This window comes from Ixodes scapularis, unplaced genomic scaffold (genome assembly GCF_016920785.2).
Source record: "Ixodes scapularis isolate PalLabHiFi unplaced genomic scaffold, ASM1692078v2 PGA_scaffold9__187_contigs__length_104089568, whole genome shotgun sequence".
Classification (NCBI taxonomy): domain Eukaryota; kingdom Metazoa; phylum Arthropoda; class Arachnida; order Ixodida; family Ixodidae; genus Ixodes; species Ixodes scapularis.
In genome coordinates this window covers 36,158,531-36,183,936 of record NW_024609884.1, presented here as the reverse complement: position 1 = coordinate 36,183,936, position 25,406 = coordinate 36,158,531, and the positions used below count along the sequence as shown (strand labels likewise).

The 25,406-nt window shown below is 42.1% G+C and overlaps 1 protein-coding gene across 1 annotated transcript; it reads right to left on the bottom strand.

Annotated features, from left to right (window-relative positions):
• Window positions 1-1,368: 1,368 nt before the first annotated feature.
• On the bottom strand, window positions 1,369-25,229 carry LOC8034970 (DNA primase small subunit). Its single transcript, XM_029994942.3, has 10 exons — window positions 24,982-25,229; window positions 24,669-24,826; window positions 23,113-23,287; window positions 22,898-23,034; window positions 10,444-10,502; window positions 10,087-10,199; window positions 9,653-9,750; window positions 7,680-7,876; window positions 4,316-4,488; window positions 1,369-2,046 (listed from the first exon to the last, which is right to left on the bottom strand). The coding sequence occupies exons 1-10, from the start codon at window positions 25,109-25,111 to the stop codon at window positions 2,027-2,029; spliced, it is 1,260 nt and encodes a 419-aa protein (XP_029850802.1). The 5' UTR covers window positions 25,112-25,229; the 3' UTR covers window positions 1,369-2,026.
• Window positions 25,230-25,406: the final 177 nt, after the last annotated feature.

The following is a 25,406-nucleotide window of genomic DNA, read 5'->3' as shown; positions in this document are numbered from 1 at the left end:
GTGACATCGACCTATTCCCCTAGCTGCTCCTAGTAAATAGAGGAATGGGGGTATGATGTTCCCAAGCAAGAGTGTGATGTATAACATTTTAAACAGCTTATTTTGTTCTTTCATCACGGTGTCTACCACCAGCCAAAGTCGAAGTTTAGGAAGATGTGCAACTCTCCACATCATTTATTTCTTACCTCAGGAAACATGGTAGAAGGGTAGCCAGAATTGGGGACACAAAATCAGGTTATTACTGCAATAGCAGTTAGTGGGACACTTTGCGGGTTTTGCGCCGTTGATTGTGCCCCACTCGACGCGGGCCTTCCACACTGACGTCACGCCGCACATCACATCACCTGTTACCTGGCGTCAGCCGACACCATGACGCGACATTGTCATGCCAAGTCACTTTGCACTGACATCACATGACACCATGAGCCACGTGATGTCACGACGTCCCAGAACACTGATGTTGCGTGATAATACGTTGTCACGTGCAACCATGACGGCTTGTGGATACATAAACATGAGACTGCTGATAATGGAAACAACAAAAGCAAAGCGTTTTCGCTAATCATGCCAGGAAGGTTCTCGGGCGATAAAACCAATAAAGCTAGGTGAGTGTAAGCCGGCGAAACCACGGGCATGAAATTAGGTGGAGCTACCCGCTCGAAACTTGAGAGTGCGATTTCGGAAGTGTTCTTCAGTGACCACAGGGCAGTGTTAGTTTGTGTCCAATAACATTGCATAAGAAACTCAGGCAGCCATACCGACACGGAATGGTTCATGCATACACATGCAGTTTCGTCGTTCCCTGAATTTCCAACTTGGGCGCGCGAATTTCTAAGTGTTCTTCAATTACCACAAGGCAGTCCTAGTTTGTGTCCAATAACATTGCTTAACATGTTCATGAAATGCTCTCTACTTAATACACCCTTATTGGTTCCAAAATGCTATGCAATTTTTGTCCTGCATGTTACTCAGTTTAATGGGAAAGGCCCATGCGGACTGGTGCAATTCTTCAAGATGACAGAGATGCCCCTGAGAAAAAAATACAATTGACTCCCTATTTATATTCTCATGCCTTCTTTTGTTTGTGTTAGAAGAATGCAATGCCTGCAGCAGATGTTTCTTCATTTTCTTAAGTGCACCAGATTCTTCAAGACAGTTGTTTGCGACGGTTTGCACAATTTTGTATGGACCAACAAACTTCACCGAGCACAACCATGTCCTTGTAAAATAAAGTAATAGCAGTATACACTGTCTAATCACTAGTGTTTTGTTTGCCTAATGGATTTTTACTTTCGGCTGAATTTCCTAGGCTCTTGAAGTATGATATGCACCAAACTTGCACCACGGTCAGGAAAGAAGATGCATGGGTAATTGCAATACATTTTGTTCATTGTTTTATTATTTATATCTAACAATGTGAAGAGGTCAAATCTCTGGTAACAAAATAGTGCATGCCTAGTTTTATGAAATACATTCTTAGAATTGTTTTTCTTTTACAGAATGAAAAGAATTAATGTATCCCATAAAATTGAGATATAATCCCTCAGATACTTTCAGATTTGCTTCTTTGAGATATGACATTTTAGAGGACCTTAAAATGAGTTACCAGTGAGTTGAAATAAAAGATTAGCAGCACGTAAAAACAATGTACTTACATTAAAGAAAAGGTAAATAAAGAGGAGACTTATAGTTATGAAGTATTTTAAAAACTCATGAGAAAAGGATAAATAAGCACGGCACAATTCATACACTTCAATCTTAACCAAATCGTCCAGCAAAAGAACAGTACATATGATACAATTATATTGGTAAGATTGAGGAAGAAAAAAAGGGGGGGGGGGGGGGGGGGGACATTAGGTTAAACCACTTTTTGGGGTTGATTTTGTTGAATGGCTGCCCTAGCTAAATGACTGGACTGAAAATTCACATAAGAACCTACAAAAGCCATAATGAAACGAGTGGTCATTACTCCAAAAAGAAGCTATTTTTTCTATCCTTAAAAATTCCAGAGATGATTCAATGGAGCTTAGAAGTGTTGAGATTTGTCTGAAAAAGAAAGTGAAAAGAGTAGGTTAGCAAACCAAGTAGAACTTAATAGCAGCAATGAATACAATGTATGTACCAAGTTAAAAGGCAACCCTAAACAGCAAAACCAGTGCTATTTTTTCCACAATAAGTTTGCAAACTTTCATCAGATATTACCAAAATTAAAAACAAAAACAAAAAACCCTTGAATTTATTTTCTAAAAGCAAAAATTACACTATTAACCACATTTCTCATCACTGACTGGCTGCCATGATAGAAAAGGCTGTATAAATTTGGAACAAGACCTTTTATCAAATACTGTTTCATTGAAACCATCTCGTCAAATGCCTTTGAAACACAATTGGAACGTCAGTCATTCTTGGTTTTAGTGTTCCCATGTTATTCATCAATTGCAATGCCCTATATAAAATGCCTGCCTTCTGAGTGAGAGTTTTGCAACCAAGCTCAGTTATTGAATGACCATTACAAGCCATTGTAAATGGTTTACTGGAGATAAAAATGCTAGCACAACTGAAATTGCACATCTTTATTTTTAATACTTACATCTTGCACCTACGAAAGTGTGTGTGTGTTTCATTGTACTTTTCTGAAGAAAACAAACACTCGGCAAGCATGAGTTATGATTAGGGTGCTCTTCAAATTTGGGGAGGGGGAGTTGAATTTTTTTTAAAATAAAATTGGCATTTTTTTGTGTCAGACAAGAAATCAATGTTTATGGGAACTTAGGTTGATAAAACAGGACACGGCACAGAATTCCCGAATCTCCAGACAGTTCAGTGTGGCTAGGCCACACTGAACTGTGTGAACTTCAGTGTAAACGCAAATTAAAATTGTAGTTGAATATTTCTTCCCTTGAAGCTTAGCAAAAGCTCCAGGGGTCGTTTGGTTTTCCCCAGTTTTGATAAACTCGACTCGGGGGGGGCGATTTTCGGGGTTTATCGGTATTTACCGAAAACACAGAGTTCTACAGGGTGATTCAAGGAGAGGCCAGGCTCTTTAAATCGACCGCAAAATTCGGTTCCTTAACCTATCGCGCTACGACTTTGTGCAGCGTTGCCCACAGATGGTGCATTTTTTTTTGTAAAATTTGCAAAGAGCGAACTTACCTGAGGAAAAAGTAAAGAAAGAAAAAGGCTTAGCTCCTATGGAAATGCATCGAAGCTACCGGTCTTCAAACAACACGGTGCCGCTTCGCACAGGAGACAAGAGAAGGCGCAAGCGGTCGCGACGCCAACTGCCGCCAACGAACGAGCATACGACGTTGAGAGCCGGCGTCTTTAGCAGACAAGGAACTGCAGTTCCTTGTTGTTACCGCACCTGTTTTTGTTTCTGCGACTCTCGCCGCCTGCGGAACGCGCGCCGCTTTTGAGTTGAAAAGATTGTCTGCTAAAGACGTCGGCTCTTGGTGCCGTATGCTCGTTCGTTGGCGGTGTTCGTTGCGCCATCTCTTGTCTCCCGTGCGAAACGGCGCCATGTTGTTTGAAGACCGGTGGCGTCGCTGCGTTTTTATAGGAGCTAAGCCTTTTTCTTTCTTTACTTTTTCCTCAGGTAAGTTCGCTCTTTGCAAATTTTACAAAAAAAAAATGCACCATCTGTGGGCAACGCTGCACAAAGTCGTAGCGCGATAGGTTAAGAAACCAAATATGCGGTCAATTTAAAGGGCCTGGCCTCTCCTTGAATCACCCTGTAGTTATGGTGCAGCTTCATCTATGTAACAATCGTTATGTGACATTTTCAATACCCTCCTGGTCTTAAAGCTTATCCGGGTTTAAAGTGATGCAATTGGTCCAAACCAATTTGAGGCATCTCCAGAAGTAGCAAACAGAACTTTTGGAGCCCCTACAAGCATATATTTCATTCTCACTCATTTCACCTCAAACAGTATGCTATGCTAAGATTCATTAGTTGACCGGTCTAACTAAAAGACAAAGCCTTCTTTGTTATCCCACTCCTGTACAACAACTCACAAGCATCTACTATAGACAGCTCGAGTCCCTCAAACATCCAAATAGCCATTTCGTTGTGCTGAAAGCACCATTCACTTGTATTATTAAACTCTTTGCAATTCATTCTGGTCTGGGAATAGTGAGTCGCTACAAAATGTACCTGTTTACAGTGTTTTAGCCAACAAATTAACACAAATGGTAATGTTTATGGCTAGTCTTTAATAATAATATTGATATAAATAAGAACAGTAACAAAAGATCTACAACAATGTCACATGAGTCAACAGAAGAACTTCTGCTTTAAAAGAAAAATATCACTAACCGCTGATTTCGATAAGTTTTCCTTTCCACTCCGCGCTGAGTTCACTCACGAAGTGCTGGAAAAGGCTGATGCTTGGTGCTAGACTTGTTTTCTTGTAGTCTTTCATGACCGGGCTTGTGTTTTCAGACTCTTTCTGATTTGCGTCATAGGCATCAATCTCATTAAACAGGTCACTATAGTGGACAACAAAAAAAAATTAATCAGATGACAATAACTAATTTTCTTCATTTCAAGCTCACAAATAATATTCAAAAACTCAATCAATCATGTTCAATCGTATTTAAAAACTCAAATAAACATGTCCGTTCCCCTAAAATATGGCCGATATTATTCACTTTTTTTATCATGTAAAACTGGTAGTGTGTTCTTTTCTGATAACTTGCCTTGGAATGAGCATATTTCCCATATTCCTAGTCAGCTTTAAAAAGTAGTAGACATAATAATTAACTAAACATCTAGAGTTCCGTCCAGACAGAACAGTAGCAGACACAGTAGAGTTCCGTCCAGTTGGAAGGATAGCAACCGGACGGAACGACAGAGAGCCCCGTTGAGTCCCGTTGGTTCCGTCCTGAGTGCCCAGTAGAGTATTGTTCCTTTTTGTCCAAGCTAGAGTAACAATAACAAGCTCTCGGTCAATTTTTTGGGGGATGCCAAGGTGTTTTTTCTTGCGATTATTTACAACATGGAGCCACAATACCAGGTTCTTACTATGCAAACCTAATTACAAAATTATGCACTGCAATCAAGGAGAAATGTTGTGGAAAGTTGAGACAGGGAGTGCTCCTTCATTACGACAATGCACCCAGCCTCACTCAGGCCTTGCACTACCAATGGTTGCCATTCCTAAATAAAGCCTTGGAAATGATGTCCACTGTATGAACTGTAACTCTCAGTGGCTACATTTAAAAAAGAAGAGGAACACCTGCAGGGAAGGAGATTTTTAATGAGTATATGAGGTGCTGGAGATGCGTGGTTTGCAGAGGTTGGACAAACTTTTTTCCAGGAAGCAGTAGAATTTTTATAGGATTGCTGGGACAAGTGCATTTGACTTAAGGGGGGACACTGGCTAGAGGTTGAACTTCTGAACTAATCAGGTGATTGGAATGAAATCTGCAGGGGAGATTTAACTTCAGATGTAGGTGTACTGTACAAACTTTCAGCTCTCTAGGACAGCTTTAGGACAACTGCTTGAATATAAAGTGGGGGATGTAGGACTTCGGGCTATCTAGTTTTTATAAATAAAATTTAAATATTTAAGGAATAGTGATTACCTCGAAATACGAGATGCATATCTGTCCCATGTCAATTTTTGAAAACATAGTTTTTTCTCATTGAGGACTTTAACTTAAAACAAAATAAAGTAGATAGCCCGATTCCCCAGTAAATTTCAGTTTAGAAACATCTTGATTGTGGTATCGGAATAATCTTACCTTCGAACAAAAGATTCCTTCGTATGAAATTTGTAGCGAAAAGCGGAACTGAGAAAAATGCATTTAAACATTGAACTTCTTTACTTTGTTACTGCCTCACAATGTGTTGAAAATATTTTATATCAGTGTAACTATTTGGCGCATGGTTATAAAATTTAGTATAAGGGTGTATAACTAGTTTCTAAAACCGAAAACCTCAAAATTGAAAAATGAATTTTTTCAAAAATTATTGAAGCTTAGGCCCATGTCCGTGTGTGTGTTAAGCCGTCTGTGTGTTAAGGAAGATTACATTAAATAGGAACATTGCCAGTTGTTACTCCAGAAATGGGTCAGGGGTGAAGTATACTATTCTTTCTGGGCGGAACTTTAGCGACAACTATAGTTCCGTCTAGACTGAACTCTACAGGGTTTGCTAACTTTCCGTCTGAACGAAGCTCTAGTCGTGAATATGGTTCCATCTGGACAGAACCCTAGCCACAGTCAATAAATAAATATAGAAACACTTTACTGACAAGTATAAAACTTCAAATTTATAAATCATTTTTCTATCGCAGCTTATATTATGCACACCTAGTGTGGGGATCAACTGGTGTAACTAGTAACTCAAATACACTCAATGTTACAAAAAAAAATATATATATTTTCCAGCAGTAGTAAATGTTCCTTCAATTTACCCATTATTACCTATTTTGTAAGTATTCCATAACCGATACACAAAAAATTTATTCCAACGATTATTATTAATGTATCAGTCTGCCATAAAAGATCAATTCAAAACTTTTCCAAACCTCGTTGACCTTCGCTTCCACAATTCGGCACATCAAACTCGTCAGATACATTCATGGCATATTCCTCAATCACGCACTAACTTTAGATGTCAAAGTTAAATAAATATATACACTGCTTGAACTACTAAAGCACCTTGCCTCCCTAGAAATTGATGTCACCTCACTAAACAAAACTGCCATACTTAAGATTGTAATAAAAATGTGCATTTTCTGTATAGTTAATGTATTTTGTTATTATTATTAATGTTATTTCTTTTTAGTATCATGTTGTCATGTACGGGTACCGCCGATCAGGGGCATAGCCAGGGGAAGTGGTGTGGGCACGACGCCACCTGCGGACCCCCCCCAACGAGACCACGTCCAGCAAAACAGACAAAGGAGTTTCATAAGCACTTCACTGAAAACCCTTTCAGCCGCACCTGCAACGTGTGCAACCCAATGCAGTTCCCAAGTGCAATGACTGGCGTCTCTGAAAGGGTGACCAGTCTACCCCTCCAAGAGTTCTCCGGCGAGGACGCGGCTCACTTTAGGGCCTGCTCCGCTTGCCGTTCCTCTCTGTCGGCTAGGAAGGAGCCCCCGCTATCCAGGAGCAATGGTTTTTATTTCTTCCTTCTTCACTTCTGTACAATTTCTAGATTAGACCATTCTTGAGAAAGTCGCAGTACAGCGCGCTCTTACGTCCTCTCCGGCTCCAATTCCTTTCGTTCCGATATGACTAATGCCCGAAATTATGGTGCTGGAGTTGCTGCCGCGGCAGAAACGGCAGGGCTGCTGTAGCATTTAGCTTGACGCTGCAGCACATTGTTACGCTGCATTTTCCCCAATAACGGGGAAAAGGGGCTTTCTTTGTGTGTGTTCTTTCTGATTTTGTTGTATGACTGATTATATAATATTCCCCTCTTTAACGTTCAAGAGGGTCTTTCGGGTTCATAAATAAACAAATAAATAAATCATGTGCACGAGAGCACCCAGAAGCTCAAGCATTGGAGCAAGGACTAGGCTAGAACAGTCTAACATGTAAATGAACCTAAATATACTACAGTAGCGTTGGAGGAATGGGGTTTGCCCTTCACGACAAACTCCCTTCCTCCAATGGCTGCTGCAGGACTGGAACCAAACTTTCTTTAAAAAAAAGGCAAGTCTTACCAAACAGTGGGCACCTTTGTAGGGTCAAAAGCATGAACATTGGTCACATCAATGGGTACACACACTCGTCCAGTTTTTGGATGCACACAGAATGGTGCCTTCAGAAGGTGCTGGACGCCTTTTGTAACTGCAATGTCCAGCCGAGGGTAGCAGAGCTCTAGCATCACTTCCTCAACGAGAAACTGGCACTTCAGGCTCTGGAAAAGAGTCATCCTTAAGCTCTGAACTACACACAATGCACCAGTTTAACAAACACTTTAAGTGTACCTCCTTGTTAGAATTTTTTTTTTTCTGAGGAAGCTATTAGATTTACAGTATGATGCCATACATAAAAATTAAGCTGCAATACTAAATGGGCTTTTGAATGATGGAAACATCAAAGCAGACTTCAATTACAATCCAACATTTAATTCGTCAAACACAACTGTCTTCTAAAGATTGGTCGAAACCGCGGGTAAAGATATGGCTATATCTCTGAAAAATCGCCAAAGGATTCGTGAGAATTGCCACGCCTGCGAACGCGCGTCGGACCCGAAAAAGCGGCCATGGCGGTCACAAACAGCGTGCCGTGGGCTTCACATTCTACTTAAAAATCGCTGCCACATGGACAACTGCAGCCTTCAAACTACCTAAACCATGCTGCAGTGAGCACGAGAGCCCAAGCCGGAGTTTTGAAACGGGAAAGAGTTAATGACGCAATAGCATAAAAATAATGGACGAGTAGATGACGTAGACAGTTATGCATTTATTTTAAAGCCTTTAAGGCCCAGGGGGCATTGAAGGAACAAGTCTGTGTCAACATCTCATACTTAATCCTTCTCTTTACGCCATCTTTTTAAGGGGATTCTGCAACACATAACTACTATTTTGGAACTTGCACGACCTAGTGCAAACTAGCATGCGAGACTCTAATGCAGGGATCTCAAACAAGCGGCTCGCGGGCCGCATGCGGCCCACAAGTCCCGGTTTGCAAGTCTCAAGGGCTAGAAATGGCATGTGCCGTAGTGATCTCATATCGTCGAATCATTTTCGCTTGAAAACTAGGTCTGCTCTTTTAATGTATTCACATAGTTTATACTTATCTGTGATCATATGCCTGTTTTAAATTTTTTTTTTTTTTTTTTGCTTTCCAGCTTTTTATAATGTACAACGATTCCGCTACAAGGCTGCAAGCGCAAGCTATTCGTTGAAGGATGCATCTCGGCTGCGTGAACTCTCGATCGGCAGGAGCAACTGCTAAAGATAAAGCTACCAGCTCGGGATTGTCGCCTTCAAAAAAAAATCACCATTAAAAGACAAGTATTTGTTCAGAGTGTTGAAATAAAAATTGTCAGGAGAGCAAGAACTGCCAAATTAACTGATTGTTAGAGACACGTTGAGCTTGGTTAATTCCTCAGTGAACTGAGCAACGGGAACGACAGTGTAGTTGTTCTCTTGTTCTATTAAAATGCCAGCATGTTGGCGGTACGGTGCCTTTTTCACTCTTGTTATCACATCAGGTCAGGGTTCAAAGTCGTCATATAAACAAATCAAATATAAAGATTTCACATGGTTGAAAAAACCCAGAGATTGCGGGTAAACGACACAACACTAAAAAGTCTCTAACACAGCTGTCATTTTTATTTTCCGAAACCTGGTTATATAGGCACTTCGATACAAAAGAAAAAAAGGGGGAGAGGGTGAGAACCCCGAAGAATGCCACTTTCCACCAACGTAACCTCTGACTAAACAACAAGGACAACAGACTCTGCGTCATGCACTTCTCTTATCTTTGACCCCCCACTTCCCAACCGCCAAACACACTGGTAACCCCAAGCCCAGTGACCCACATACAAAAAGAAAAAAACGACCAATCGTCACCAAATCATGATTTTGAAGCTCCATTCAAAACAGCCTCTAGTTTATCTTCTTGCAGGGCCCTTAAGCGATATGAGCCTACTAGACTAGGTGACAACCTTATTTCAATGACTTACCTTGCGCTTTAGCCTCTCTACTGCATCCACAAACTCTGTCCAACGCTGTTCGGATGATGTAGGTGACAAGACACACTTCCTTATTTCTTCTTTACTAGCTGCAAGCACGTTAAGTAAAACCTCCACAAGCAAACAAAGTAAAGCATGCAACACGGTATAGCAGGAATTCATAACAAAATGAGAGCTCTTCACACAACACAAAATTTTCTATACAGTTTTCACCCAAGGCATAATTTAAGGTTCCCAGATGTTTCAGTTAAGCATCAGTACACAAACACGCATTAGAAGCTTGTCAAAACTTTAAAATAGTTCCTTTTGACATATAAAAGCTCTAATGTAAAGAAAGTGGCACCCTGCTAAAGAAGTCTACTGCATTAAATGGCATGTAATGACCCTGCCAAAAGAAATGACCCCTTTCAGGCACCAAAAGATACATTCATCGGGGCAATTGTTGATCACACCATGCCAGAACTTGTCGTCTTCGAGTATCCTTTGGTTTTCAAGTGTCAGAGTAGAAAAGGATTTCTTGAGGATCTTCAGGGATGCCCTGTAAGATGTGAGAAAAATACCCCAACTGTCTCCAGTAAAGGCTCGATTTCACACCTGTAACCGAGAATGACCGAGAGAGACAAGACCGGTCTTTTAAGCTTCTTCAGACGTCTTAGGATTGGGTGTGCTGCTGCGGAGCTGGTCCTAAGACGTAAGAGGCTTAAAAACCAGCCTTGTCTCTCTCCGTCCTACTCGGTTGCAAGTGTGTGAACGGTGCTTAAGGCACAAGTCCTACAGCTTACTTTATGCTTGGATGGATGGTTTTAAATATTGATACCTTCTTGCTGTTGTGGGCACCCCCCTGAAAATTAAATGAATACATTTTGTGACAGTCACCTATGGGTGGTTTCATTTGGATTCAGGTGCAGTGCAGACAGTATGTGATGCAATGCTCAATTATTCAAAGTTGAGACATGCTTCATTTCTAAAGGCCCGTTCACACTCTTACGACCTCTTAGAACTGGTTGCCTTGAAACCTCTTACAACGAGAGGACACAATGGCGCCATCTATTGGGTAGCAGTGTAAACTTGGCAGTCCGGCATATTTTCTATTTCTCTCGCGCATTATCCTTTCTTTCTTGGCTCAAAAAACTTTTGTCAATGTTATAAACGAGCCTTTCTTATAGGTATTACGCACATTTGACCTCGGAAATCCCGCAAAACCTTCGCTTTTGTGAAATGCACTTCCAGGGTCACCGCACAGATGGCGCCAGAATGCCAGTGTGTTCCCTCGTCTTAGAAGTTTTAAGAGGTTTCAACAGGTCTTGTCTCTCTCGGTCATACTCGGTTGCAGAGTGTGAAAGGCCATAAGAAATAATATCTCAAAAGAAGTGGTGAAAGACAGAGCATTTTTTTTATGAACGCCATATGAATGAGCGTGGCGGCATATGCCCCTTCATTTTCAAGGGAAAAGAAAAGAACCCTAAAATTATAAAAATTTTCTTCATCATTTGCTTTTTTTTTTTTAAATGGGAAGAAGATCGGAAGTGTGTATTTACAAAAATATACCTAAAGACAGCTCACCCCCAAGGACACCTAATGGGGTATAAAGGACGGCAAGCCAAATTTCAGTGCAGAACCCAGAAAGGCTGAGAATAAATGCTGGACTTGGTTTCTTATCCACTCATGTCTATACCGGGTGTAGCACAATTGCCCCGCGTGCAGAATCCCTGTCGCCAAAGCCCCGCGTCATTAGCCACGTCCTCACTGTCCCCGTTCTTCAACTGGCATTGTTCCATGTCGTAACCCAATTTGTTGAGGGTCTACAAAGGCTCTTTTAAGTGAAAGGAACAACAAAATACATAGCTTGCATGTGACGTCATTCGCGGCCAGGTCAGTATTTTACCAGGGTGTCTAGCAAATTATTATTTTGAAATTCCCTGATTTTTCCAGGCTTTCCCTGACAATTTCAGGTGAAATTCCCTGACCACTGTGCAGGCGGTTAAATATATGAGACCGTTACAACACGAGGCATTGAGCATTGTGAGGATAATTTTGCACGGGCTTAATCCAACTTGCATATTCCTAAATATTCGGGTTCGTCCAGTCCGCATTAAACGAGCACTTTCTTGCCGCCGACATCGTCAGTGAAGAGGTCACTTCCGGAAACACGATGAAAACCCGACGCTCAACCACACAAGTCAATAACCGAATGGCAGCATGGTCGCCAGATGCACACTTTCGGCTTAAGGCTTGGCTTGGCTTGGATTGGATTGGGGTCTGCGGCGTTTCCATTTGTTACTAAATCTAGTAGCTCTAACTAGATCTAGCCTAGTGTAGCGCCCTCAATCCAATCCAATCCAAGGCTTGGATTTCTAAGCTGCTCCCTTTGCATCAGGTAGCACACTCTACAACGGGTGAGCAGAGCCAGCGCTCTGCACTAAGCAGAATTTATTGCCCATTTTTCTGCCCCCAAGTCCTCAAGTCTTTGCTCAGGGCACTCGACAGCGTTTCCGGCTCATTTTCCCTGACTGGGCTCGCGCTTTGACAACACCCCTGACAATTCCCTGTTTTTGCCCGGTAATTAAAATTTCTCTGACAATTCCCAGTTTTCCCGGTCGCTAGACACCCTGTTTATGCGCCGGAAGTGTTCGGTTTGCCATGTTAGTTGCACACCGCAGAAGTTGTAGTTAAAAAAAAACAGTAAGTAGAAATAACCGTCAGTACCCAACAATGGCAACGCTTGCAAGCTATGTATAAGGTTGACTTGAACCGCCGAAAAGCATATATCTGCATCACCAACAATGCACTCCGCCGTCATGGAGGGAGCTCGCACGCAGAATTGGACTTCATCTACTTGTATGGATACAACTATTTTTTTTCGGACGACGTAAGAATGGAACTGGTGTTTGGTACTGTGATAAGTATGATGCCATTAGCTGCAGGTTAACAGTTTTGACAAACCCACTTCGTAGGACCTACAAGTCCACGTGCGCTTCAGTCAACGGAAGCTTTGGTTCAATGCTTACTGAAAAAAGCCGTCGCTTCAAGTGTTTTGCCATGTGACTGATATTTTCTGCTTGTTTTCACTCCTAACGTCGCGACACATTAAAAGTAATATATCACATAAACAAAGAGGCCGCATCTCCAAGTGGTGAATGATATTGATTGGGGCGAAGCTCTGGTGGTGCTGATGATACTGATTGTATTGTTCATAGCTAGTGCTGATGGTGCTGATTTCTTTTTATTGCTCACAGGTAGTGCTGAGTTCCGGGTTGCATTTCGACTTCATTATTACTGCTTTATGGTCGGTGAAATGCAGAGCCAGTGGTTCTTCTAGCGGATCAGCTTGGATCCGCTAGAAGCCGTGGGAACGCATCTCCACCGCTTAAGTCAACGGTCCATGTCAGAAAGAGAATGTGTGGTATGGATCGTGGTTATATATGCATTTGAGCATTTGACCGCATCGCCCTCTCATCTATAAACGTTAAGCCAATGCATGCAAAGTTTAACGCGATTATATACGCATTTGACCGCAGCGCCCTCTCCTGTATAGACGTTGAGCGGCTACATGCAATATTGGGGTGTAGTGTAGTGGTTAAGACGTCTGCCTCGTAGACCCTAAGGAGCTTCGCCCCTAAAATTATCACAGCTGAAACCTCCTGAACTCTTGGATATATTAGACGAAACCTGAAACGCCCTATATCTCATTTAAAGAAACTGGCATATGAAAGTTACGCAAGGTCTAAACTGGGGTATGTGGCATCAGTCTGGAACCTTCATCAAATCTACCTTATTGACAACCTCAAATCAGTTCAGAACCAGGCTACAAGATTTATCCTATCCGACTACAACCACATCTACAGGGTCTCCGCCCTAAAATGCCAGCTAAAGCTTCCATCATCGCTCGCCGCGAAATTGCTCGCCTCTCAATTTTTCACAAAATCCACTACTATCATCCTGCGCTCCGCAACACACTACTACATCATGCCCTCAGGTCATCTGCCCCACTTAGCAATCTCCAAACAAACGCCACTCATCTGGTAGCACTAACACATTTAACTACTCCTTTTCCCTGACGATTGTTGGCTGGAACGACCTGCCCCACTCCATTGTTTCACTAGAAAGCTCCGGTGTCTTTCACTCAGCCCTATCAGCTTATTTTCTTTAAATCAGATGGTGAAATCTCACTTATGCGTATACTGTATGTTTTCCTAATTACTATTTTTGTCTAAGTGTTGTTTTGCACAATTTTACTAGCTAGTAAGTGTGTTTTTACTGATCTCAACAGTGTTGTATTGACAGTATAGCCACACCATAAGGAAGTAAAGGCTTCTTCTCATCCATGAATCATGTCAAATGGTGAGTATTGCATGGTCTCATGGACAGCAGTGTTATACACATATGTCTTGAAGGGAAGTATCTCATCCTAGTTTTGCTGATCTTGCTGAATATACATCACAAGCATTGAGGAAAGTGTTAAATCGTTCCATCATATCATTGGTTTGAGGATGGTATGCAGTGGTGGTGCAGTGGATGGTTCTACAATGTCGGAGATATACTACAGATGACAGAAAGGCTCTACCCCAATCTCTTACAAGCTTTTGGGGGTCCATGATGTTGAACAATATTGTGGAGAAAGAACAATGCTATTTTTTCAGTATTTGCCGTGCTCAGGGCCTTTGTCTCCACATACCGGGAAAGATGGTCAATGGCATTAACAACCCAACGCTTTCCATGTGTGGACTTCAGAAAAGATCTAAGTAGGTCAATTCCAATTCTCTCAAAAGGGTGATTCGGAGGTCGTAATGGGTGGAAGGTGGCCAGCAGGAGCGAGTGTGGGAATCTTGCGGCATTGACACCGACGCATTCTGCAGTACAACCCGAACCAAAAGAAACGAGAACGCACACGGCTTTAAGTGCAAAATACACCTAAGTGTCCAGCAGTGGGGTCGTCATGAAGCGACTGAAGAATATCATTACGAAGGTGTTTGGGGATCACAAGAAGGGATTGTACTGCTGGCTCATAGTTTCGCCGATAAAGAGTATGGGCAACTAGCACATAAAGGTTGCTCATCTTGGCGCCTTGACTTCAAAGTGTATCGTTGCCCCTAAGTTGGATAATGTTTGTTTGTTTACACCTTTATTCAAGACATAACAGTACAGAGATGTCTCAGGGGACACGTGTCGCAACTTGGGATCTCAATGTTGTTCAGTGGCTATATCAATCACTGGAACAAGAGTGGAAATAGGAAAGTCCATAATGTCATCGGCGTCAACAGTACGCTGGAGAGGACAGCGGGACAATGCATCTTTGTCCTGGTCAGCGTGACCAGCTTTATATACAATTTCGACGTTGTATTCTCATAGACAAAGGGACCACCACATGAAACGACCCGAAGGATCTTTTATGTTGGTTAGCCAACATAGGGCATGGTGGTCGGTGACAACACGAAAGGGTTGTCCAAAAAGATATGGTCGGAATTTTGTTATGGCCCATATAATGGCGAGACACCCTTCCTCTGTTGTGAATAGGGATGCCGCAAACCACCCTAGGTTTGAATTCGAAAGGTTTGGATATTTTCGAACCGAACTGATGTTCGAATTCGAAAGGTTTCAATATTTTAGACCGTACGGAGGTTCAAATTCGAAACATTCGTAACTTTCCAAAATCGTGGAGTTTCGAATTCGAAAAGTTCGAAGCTTTCACGGTTTCTAAAAGTTTGGGTTCTATTATTTCGAATATTTGTTTACTTGAGGTTCAATGAATTCGAAGATTTCGAACTTCCCTAATTTGAAATTCGAGAGATTCGAATGTTTCAAATTTCTTTGGATCTAAAATTAGAAAGTTTCAACGTTTCGAATTTTTGAAGACATAAAGTTCGATAAATTTGAAGATTTCGATTTTCTTTCTACATAAAGTTCGAAGGTTTCAATTCTCTTTTAAAGCTAAATTAAAAAAAAAAAAAGAAAAAAAAAAACTTCGAAGGTTTTCAATTTCTTTGAAGTCCAAGTGCGCAAAGTTCGAAGTCCGGTTTCCATGTACCGCCACAGTTTCAGTTTCAAATAACGTTTTTACGCCTCACTGGTTTTCACGAAATCAAGTTTAGAAAAGTTTGGGTGTGATATTTAGACTGCGCGAAGTTGATCAGGCGATTAAAGGCAGACAACCAGACACGAGATTCAGCAAGGCAGAAGATCCTCCTCACCCTGGGGGAGGAGGGAACAGGCAACGGTGGGCAGGGTAGAAGGGGGGAGAGGAGGAAGCGGGGAAAAGCGGAAAGCGCGAACTGGTCCTCGGTCTTTAAATGAGACGACGAGTGTCCCAGATATGCTGGAATATTTGCCAGTGCAGAGTGACGTGTGACGATAGATCAGTAATTGTGACCGCCAGCCCAGGGTGGTCATTAACGTGCATCACGGAGTAGATATCCTACGAACGCACTGTTTAACGATACTCATCCAGTTCGAAACGGCCAGGGGCAGGCAGGTTGTTGAGGCTCAGAAAAACCTTGAAGTGATCTGGCAAACTGCCCCCCAACCCCCTTGCACGCTGGTAGTAATCCGATCGAACGCCGTCCGAGTGACGCTGGCATATAGTAAGTTTAGTTTGTACATGATGCAAAATTCTGAGACTGGGAATGAAATTTGAAAGAAAAAGTGTAAAAAAGCAGAAAGAAGGGGACAGGACAACGCCTCAAACTCGACTCTGGGAATGAAATTTGAAAGAAAAAGTGTAAGAAGACAGAAAAAAGGGGACAGGACAACCTCTCAAACTCAACTCAGCTGAAAACTCAGCTCAGGACAACATCCCAAACTCAACTCAGCTGAGTTTGAGAAGTTATCCTGTCCCCTTTTTTCTTTCTCCTCACACTATTTCTTGCGAATTTCATTCCCAGTCTCGGGATTTTGCATCATGATCAACATACACCAGCTCGCCTGCACCTCGACAATTTTTTTGTTTGAAATTGCTTTGGAGGTTTATTTTCTGGGGCGGAAGAAAGGCCGAGCAAAAAGCACAGAAGCTGACGCAACCTGAGGTCAAGGAGCGTTCTACCATATCAGTGGCGTCGAAAGAGGAAAAACGGGGGGGAAGGGGGCTCCAGTCTCTCCCTTCCCCCCCCCCCCCCCCCCCTCATAGATATTTCGGACTGTTAAAGAAAACAATACGGGGAAAGAGGGCATGGTCGAGCTTATTTTAATCTGAAATTATTTATGCATATAAATAGCTACTGTCGCTCTTCACTGCATAAAATATCGCGTAGATTGTCATTGTTAGAAACTCGTTGTCAGAAGGCACTACTCGTCACATGCTCGGTGGCTCGAAAGTTCAAAGCTATGTCTTTTCGACCTAAATAACTGTGCCATTGGTAAAAAATAATCAATAAATAAACATAACAATAAATGCAAAAATAAAAAGCTGGAGAAAAAAAAAAAACTATCAAGAACCCGCCGGAAGTGTTGTATTCTTGCATATTCAGAGGCCCAGAACTATGAAACAAGTTTCTCCTACCAAAATGTGTACAGGCCAAAAGGAACACGTCCCAAAAACGTAAAACGAGAAAAAATTTTTTTTATGGGGTGCTGAACTTGAACAATTTTAGAAATCTTCCCCAATGAGTTAATTTATTCCTCCAACGTGAAAAAAACAATAAATACATTATTTTGTATTCTCCAGATGGTAATGATATTCAGTCTCTGGTCTTAATTTAAATGCAATACCTCAAACAATGTAGGCGAAAAAGAAAATTACCAAGTTACCCATAGGTACATGTTTGGATATTTCTTCGAAACTCGTCTTGAACAGCAATAATCATATCTTAAGATGACACTTACCTAGGCTATACATAGATCATTCTTAAAAAGTTTAACATCTCTACTATAAATAGCTTCGGCTATTGCGCGCTTCAAATATGGCACAAAAGACAATTGTCAAAACCCGTCGTCCTTCCTCGCTCCTTCGGGAATCTATTTCTTTAAAACCAAGCATATCAGATGATTGAAATAAACGGCAATGTCTTTCGCAAGGAATGCGGCACTGCATGTTAAATTGCGAAAAAAAAAAAATTATGAATGTACCTCACTGCTTGAATCTAAATGAAACCGCCCACCGGTCTTTCGAAGTTCGACGAACGTCGAACTTTTACCCTAAAAGTTCGAAGTTCGTCGAACTTTTGACTTTTCAGGAATCGAAAGTTCGACAATTTTCGAATTCTTTAGATTAATAACTTCGAAAATTATTGAATTTCTTAGCGTAGGAAGTTTGAAAAGCTTCAAACTTTTTAGTGCAAGAAATCAAAAGTTTGAAAATTATCGAATTTTTTAGTTTAGCAAGTTCGAAAGTTCGACAAGCATAGAATTTTGCAGCGTAATAAGTTCGAAATTTCGAAAAGCGTCAAACTTCTTAGTTTAATAAGTTCGAAAATTCGACTTCCGTCGAATTTCTCGATATGGAAAGTTCGAAAATTCGAAATCTTTCGAACCGCTTGATTCGATCATCGAAACTTCGGTTTGAAAAAAGTTTGCGGCATACCTAGTTGTGAAGTAATTGATCTCCGACTTTATTAGTGCTCGGCTGGCGTACACGATAACATGCTCCCGGCCTTGATTCCACTGGCATTGGAATGTATTTCGGTTGGATAATGGGGATCAAAATGACGTAGGATTAAATTGTGGGTTAAAGAGAGCTTTAAGGATCAAAAGGGATTTTCTTGGCGAGTTTTTCGAGAAAAGGAAAATGAGAGGTGCAGCATGATCAGCAAAAGCTTTGATAAAATGACAGAAATAGAAGCAGAGGCCAAGGAAACTGCATAATTGATTTACATCAAGGGCGAAAAAAACTCTGTAACAGCTCTTATTTTCTCAGGATCAGGGCGTGTGCCGTCAGCACTGACAGTGTGACTCAAGATCTGGATTTGATGGGAAGCTAGACGGCACATTGAATTTAGTCGTAGACCAACCATTCTAATGCACTCAAGTGCTGACTTCAAGCAAAGAGGGTATTCACCGAATGTCACAGAAAAAATGACTACATTGTTTAAATAACAAAGGCATGTTTGCCACTTCAGGCCCTGCAGTAAAGCATCATTATTCTTTCGAATGTTGCTAGGGCGTTATATAACCAAAAGGCATTACCTTAAATTCATATAGTCCGTCGGGAGCAATAAAAGCTGTTTTTTCGCGATTGCATTCACTACTGTTTTTTTTTTGCCAGTACCCTGACCATAAATCTAAAGACGGAAGATATATTTGGAACCTTGCAGACAGTTCAATGCGTTGTCTATCCATGGGAGAGGATAGACATCCTTTAATCACCAGCAATTGACACAGAACCTCCAGAATCCACCTTTCTTCTCGATTAAAACAACGAGCGAGGACCGAGAACTACAGGAAGGTGAAATAACATCTTTCTGAAGCATGTCTTGAACGTGCTTATCAATCAACATACGCTCGGATAGAGAAACACAATAGGGTCTGTGGTGGACTAGCGAAGCATCACCGGTGTTGATGCAATGTTTGACAAAATGGCAGACGGTAAAGGCTTATCTTCAAGATCAAAACACGAAGTGCAGACCTTCAGTAAAATTAATACCTAATTTGTCAAAGGAGCAACACAATGGTGTTGCTCCTTTGACAAATTACAATCAAACATGGGTAATAAACCAGAGACACCTCTATACGACGAGAAACACGTGGTTGGCAAGTTTTGTGGGAATGTGTCGAGGGTAGCAATAAGAGTGTTGGACAGCGTGTGAACAAAAGCGACACATGTTTTAGGCTGTAAACGCTCTGTTTTGTTTGAAATATTTGTGATAGGGGCACCGGTTAAACTATTTCTCAATGTGAGTATTGAAAAAGGTAGGGCTAGTCCTTTCTCAGGCAACATATCACAATGTGGTTCAATTTAAACGTTTGTTGGCTGTTGTTCAAAACAAGACTTACTTTGTAACATTACAAAGCAGACGTCCGTGGTGGAATCACATAGTCAAAAGCCGTGCTTAATTTCGTTACAGCTGGCGAGATCTCTGGTTCACAGTAAGATTCTGTGACTGCGTGAATGTTAAGCATGCCGGTGCCACAATCAATGAGGGCTTTGTACTGCGACAATAAGTCTGAACCTAATACAAAATTATTGTGCACAAGCGGCACGGCGAGAAAAGAGCACGACCGGCACCTCACAAAAGTCTTCCGTCGGGGGTTGGGGGGGGGGGGGGTGCCAATGAGATGAAGTTTGTGCCTAATGGACTCCCCTTCATCACTGATAGTGTGGCACCTGTGTCAATTAAGGCTGAGAAAGATTTTGTATGGACGGTAATTAAAACAAAGTTTCATGGAGGTGACAGAGGCTTACAGAAATTTGACGCAGCGGCATGAGTTCCTGAAGGCCGGCGTCTAGTTTCCCATGTTAGAGTAGGATGTGGAAGGTTGATCCAAAGGCCTGAATGACGTGGGCGAGCTTGGGTAGGGCGACGGGTTTCGCCTGCGTAGGGACGGTCTGGGAGAAAGGGGGGAGGGGACGAGCGGGGGAAGTCTGATTGGCGTGCTCATCTTCGTAGGGTCGTGGAGTGTATGCTGGCCGGAAGTAGCAGTCGGAGCGAGGTCTGTACATATACTCCTGATTTGCTTGTTCCTCAGCAATTCGACCAGGACAAAATCTAGCTGTATGGCCGCGAATACCACAGTGAAAGCAAGTAAGGCGTCGTCGGATGACTGAAGACCACTGATCGGCAAAGGGATTTGGTTTTGGTGGTCTTCAGTATGGTGGGCTGAAAAAGGGAGGTTGATAAGAGGCTTGTGGTGGTGGTGGTTGCAAGTTCGGATCAGCTCTCGAACGAAAAGTCATGGCGATAGAAGAGACCTGTGAAGTAGCTGATGAAAGCTCCTCTCGTATGATATCGCGCAGAGAAAGGCGGGTGGTGTTGTCGATGAATCGTTGAGCGCGGTAGAACAATCGGGAAACATAAGGTGCAGCTGCTCACGACTGATGTTTCGTTTAAGGGTGTGGACGCTGCCGGTTAAGGGGGCTTGCAATGAAGGTGCCATGACGGGAGAGGTGGTTGGAATCACTGCTGCCGTCGGGATGTGAGTATGTTTGGTCTCGCTGAGGCGACAGCATGCCTCAGTAATACCGCTGACTGTCGTCACAATCTGGGCCATTAGATATTTAAACCAGTCTTTGATGCCTTTTAAAACATGTCAGACTCTGTCAGCCTCTGTCATGGTGGTGCTAGCCAGTTTGCACAGCACCAGTATGTCCTCAATGTATTTAATGTAGTTTTCTTCAAGGTCTTGTGCTCGGTGGGTGAGATGTCCCTCGGCTAGTTTTTTTCTTTGTGCCGAGAGCCCAAACACTTCAAGGAATTTCTCCTTAACCCCTTAAGTGCCTTGGACGAGCTGAGCTCGTCGGCCATTTTTGGGCTAAAAATGCCATGGACGAGCTCAGCTCGTCCAGTGGTTCTTTCGGTAGCCCTCCATTCTACGAACGAGCAAGGCTCGTCCGTGTAGTTTTGCGGCGCTGATCATAGATGGCAGCACTTGTATTAGTTGGCAAATATTTTTTTCGCCTCCACTGATTTTTTTGGAATAAACTTTTCAAATTGTATGTGTAATACTAGAGGAATAAAAATTAAAAATAAAAAAAAGGCACTTTTAGGGTACATTTGGGAAAAAAATGTGGCACTTAAGGGGTTAAAGCGGTCTCACAAGGCAAAGGCATCTTCATTCTTATTGTACCAAGTCATTGCGGTGTCCTTGAGGTAGAAATTGACGTTCGCAAGCTTGAGAGTGTCATCCGATCGGTTGTGGGAGCTCACTCTGTTGTAGTCGCAGAGCCATTCAATGACATCTTGATCTGCAGAGTCAGAGTATAGGGGTGGGTCCCGCTGGCGGATGGAAACAATTGGGGCCGGCATTGTTCCAGAGGTCTGCAGAAGGGCTGCAGTTGCTGGCCCGAACAGAGTTTCGTGTTGATGCCTCCACCTCCATCTCCATCAAATATTATGTGATGTTGAGTGTGGACAAATATGTCTGTTAGAATGTGCTCTATTTTTGTGACAGCTTTGTCTTTCTCCTCTATCCACAATCATTCAGTATCCCACAAAAAAAAAACGTAATTGTTCCTCAGCATTCATTAATGCGATCAAGCGTCAGTAGAGTGTCTCACTTTCGGTAAAATATTCTTATTCTGTAGGACACCTGATAGCTAGGCAACTAAGCTCAAACTTGACCCAAAGAATATACGTAGGATCATACATAAGCAGCATATTCGTCAAAATGACTCTGCAATTTATACTAAAACCTGAATTGAAATATAAATATCAGCTGCTTACCGGGACGCCAGTGGGTTATATGTTCCTCGGCTCAAGACGCAGATGCTTCATTTTTAGTCATTTTCGTGCAGCCTATGCTGTTGTACGAGCTGACTGGATATGCGGATGCACACAAACGCCCAATCTCGCGAACAGAGAAATCGCAAGGTCAAGGAATGCAAGTTAGCTAAGAATTACGCTCGGTGGCACAATTCTGTAGCCATCGCCGCCATCGTTAGCCGATCAAAACTGATTAAAGCTAATTACCACCGCTCCGGAGCCCATAATTCGGTTTCAACCGAAATCTTCAAAACCAAAAGTTAGATATGAAAAGAATACAGAGCAGTGGGAAAATAAAACTATGCTCTGTAGTTCAGGTGCAACGGCTCCACATAACCGTCACAGTCTAAACATCTAGAAAAGAGGGCATTAAACCAAGAAAATCTATTAAACTGTATGCGTCTACTGTTCAGCCGGCCTGGCCGACCCGACCTATTTCCAGCCACCATGTTTGTTCGGAAGTGGCACCCCCTATAGGGTAGGTCGCTGGAGTCGCAAATATGGCAAGTTTGACTCAAGCAAACACCACTCCAAAATTCTTTGGTAATTAATTTTCTCAGATGTCTGGGTGGGTGCTCATTCTATACTTTAGAGTAAGTAATACATCATGGAGGCTTCCTCGTGAGTGAGAGTAAATCAAAAGCTAATTCCAAAAAGCGTGATGGTCACTCCCTTTTTAAATGTGTTATGTAATCGGCATCCTACTATAGATATTTGACTCCACATGCAACAGAAATATAAGTAAGGTTCCCCATTTAGTTGCTGGCTTTGCTCAGCATGTCCCCTCCCTCGCCAATACCAACAAAATTAATGTGGCAACTGCTGTCACAGACAAATAAAAGTCAACAAACAATTGCTGGGCAATAAACTGAAAGATTGTTCACATCACCTTGATGACGCTGACATAGTTGGCAATGGCTGAACGAGCAGACGAGTGCAGCTTGCGCGCTTTCGCGTCACAGACCCAACAGTGCACCCCACGGCGACCAGAATAAACCCATAGAATGTGTTCAAATCCAAAGTCCTCTGAAAGGTACACATTATGAGCTTTTCGAAGAGAAACCTAGATGTCAATGTCGTACGGAGACGATGTAGGGAATATACCTCTCAAAGTTCGGTCCAATATTTGCATGGCCAAAGTCATAAAAAGCCAGCAGTTGTTGCAGATGTCGGCGCCCTGGCAGCATGTTCGCACTTCGTCGTAGTCTGTCATATCGATGTCAAACACCAGTTCCTTTTCTCGGGGAGCAAACGTTGACTCATGATGGTGGAGCTTAGGCTAGGGAGAGACAAAATAGGTGCACACCGCTCACTCCACTGCTTCTAGCAGATCATCCTGCCACCTTAAAATTTGCAATTTTTTAGAGAAAAAATGACTTTTCTTTTTTCTCTATTGTGGTTTAAAAACTAATAGTGCACATTCCTGCAAATTTTTATTGCAATATCTAAAATATTTATGGAGAAATAAAACATTTTCGGTAAGCTGACTATACAAAATCATGTTTTGGAAATGTGGAACTTCTGTTTCCTATTTTCTAGCGGTAGCTCCGCACCGGTATGCCCTAGAATGATGACCACACTCTCGTTGGAAAGAACATTTCTTCACAGTTTCAGTACATATTAAACATATTTGTTCAAGAGTAAACACTATTCAGGTAAGAACACCATAGAAGTCCAGCTTTCCCGTGGAAGAGGCTATGCACATGGCCAAGAATCGAAAAGCCCGCCCTGATTGAACAGAAAACTAATTAAAACCAACATTTGTTTATAGAAAGTCACGTAAGTTTGTCTGCTTTGTATTTCGACGATGCTTGCCCTGCCCATAATTGCTTACACTGGTTCGTGCATTGCAAGCCTATCCAATTCCTCACTCATTTCATTATCAAAAACCACATGTTGACAACAAAATTACTACACTTGAAGAAAGTGTTGTAAGTTCAGACCCACTTAGCAAGGCCATGCAGGAGATTGGGTGTAAGCAGAAGGCACCACCTACGCTTTGTGCCTTTTAGTTGCTACCACCACCAGTAAAAGCAAATGTAGTGGTGAAACTTCAAATAGGTTGTTCTCAGTCTAACTTTTTTGCAGCAACTTTCGTTTTACAAAATCTATCATTTCAATGAATTGCGGAATTTATTCTTCACTGTGGATGTTTCTGAACTCAAATTCAATCAGGAATGCCGCTTTTTTTTTTTTTTTTTCACTTAAATAAAGTTTTGATTGCCAAAAGTAGGGTTTTCATGAGGACAAAATGCCCCATTATGTGTATTGCTTTTCAAATTGTAATTTTACATTAAAAAAAGCGCAGATCTCAAAGTAAAAAATAAATACCCCCCCTCCCCCATATGTTCTAGTTACGGCTGAAGCTTAGAAATGCTCAATGTTTTGCAGCAATTTTATATGATAGATTTCCTTGCCAAGTGAGGCGACTTACATGAATGGCTGTATATCTCCCCCTGTAGCTTATCGGAAAATTGTCCTACGGAGATGAAACGCCATACGGTGCACTTAGTCAAGAAGATGAATATACCCTTTAAATTTCATCAAGATTGAGCGACTGGTTTAAAATCAACAGTCGAAGGTGGTGTCACCCCAAATACACCGGTGATGGAATGCCTTCGCACGAGGCCCAATAACGAAACGGGAATGTAAAATCTTACATTGTGATTGTAGATGGCCCCTATGTCGATCTTGTGGGGATTCTTGTCTCTGAGCGCTTTTTCCAAGTCTTTTTGCTCGGAGAATGATTGGAAACGCAGGTAGACGTCGTCTTCGAGCGTGAACGATATCTCACGGTTTTGACCCATCGTCTTGTCCACTGAAGAGCAATACCGAGCAAAGCGATTAATTAAACACTTGCATAACATGCATGGTAATTTTTTTTTTTTTTTAGGTTTTTAACACGCTCGATGTTTTTGGTGCAGTTAGCGCACTGGAGCAAGTGGACTCCGGATGATTGAGTTTATCCCTTACCACCTCCATAGGTCAGCCACTTGTAAAAGATGCTTGAAGGAAATAGCTTGCTGTAATACAGAGGTAAATAATCGCTGAAATGCTTGGGGTCGTAACGGTCATGACCTTGAGTGGCTTTTGACAATGCCATAATTAACTCCAAAAAATGAATCCTCCTCGCTAAACACGCTAAACACGTACCGGACTAACCGAACCAACCGAACCTGACCGAACGCTGCCGCTTTTTTTCGCCAACTTCGCGCGCTTTTGATTACAGGGTTGCTGGCATTTAATTGATCTCGCTCTAAAGCACAATCTACCATGCTCAGATTAACCAACGTTGCAAGAAACGGTGGTTAAAACTCTGATTGTTTAAACATATTACCATTTGAATTATTGGGTTATCTCATTCATGTAAAATATTGCAGTTAAAAGGATGCGAGCAG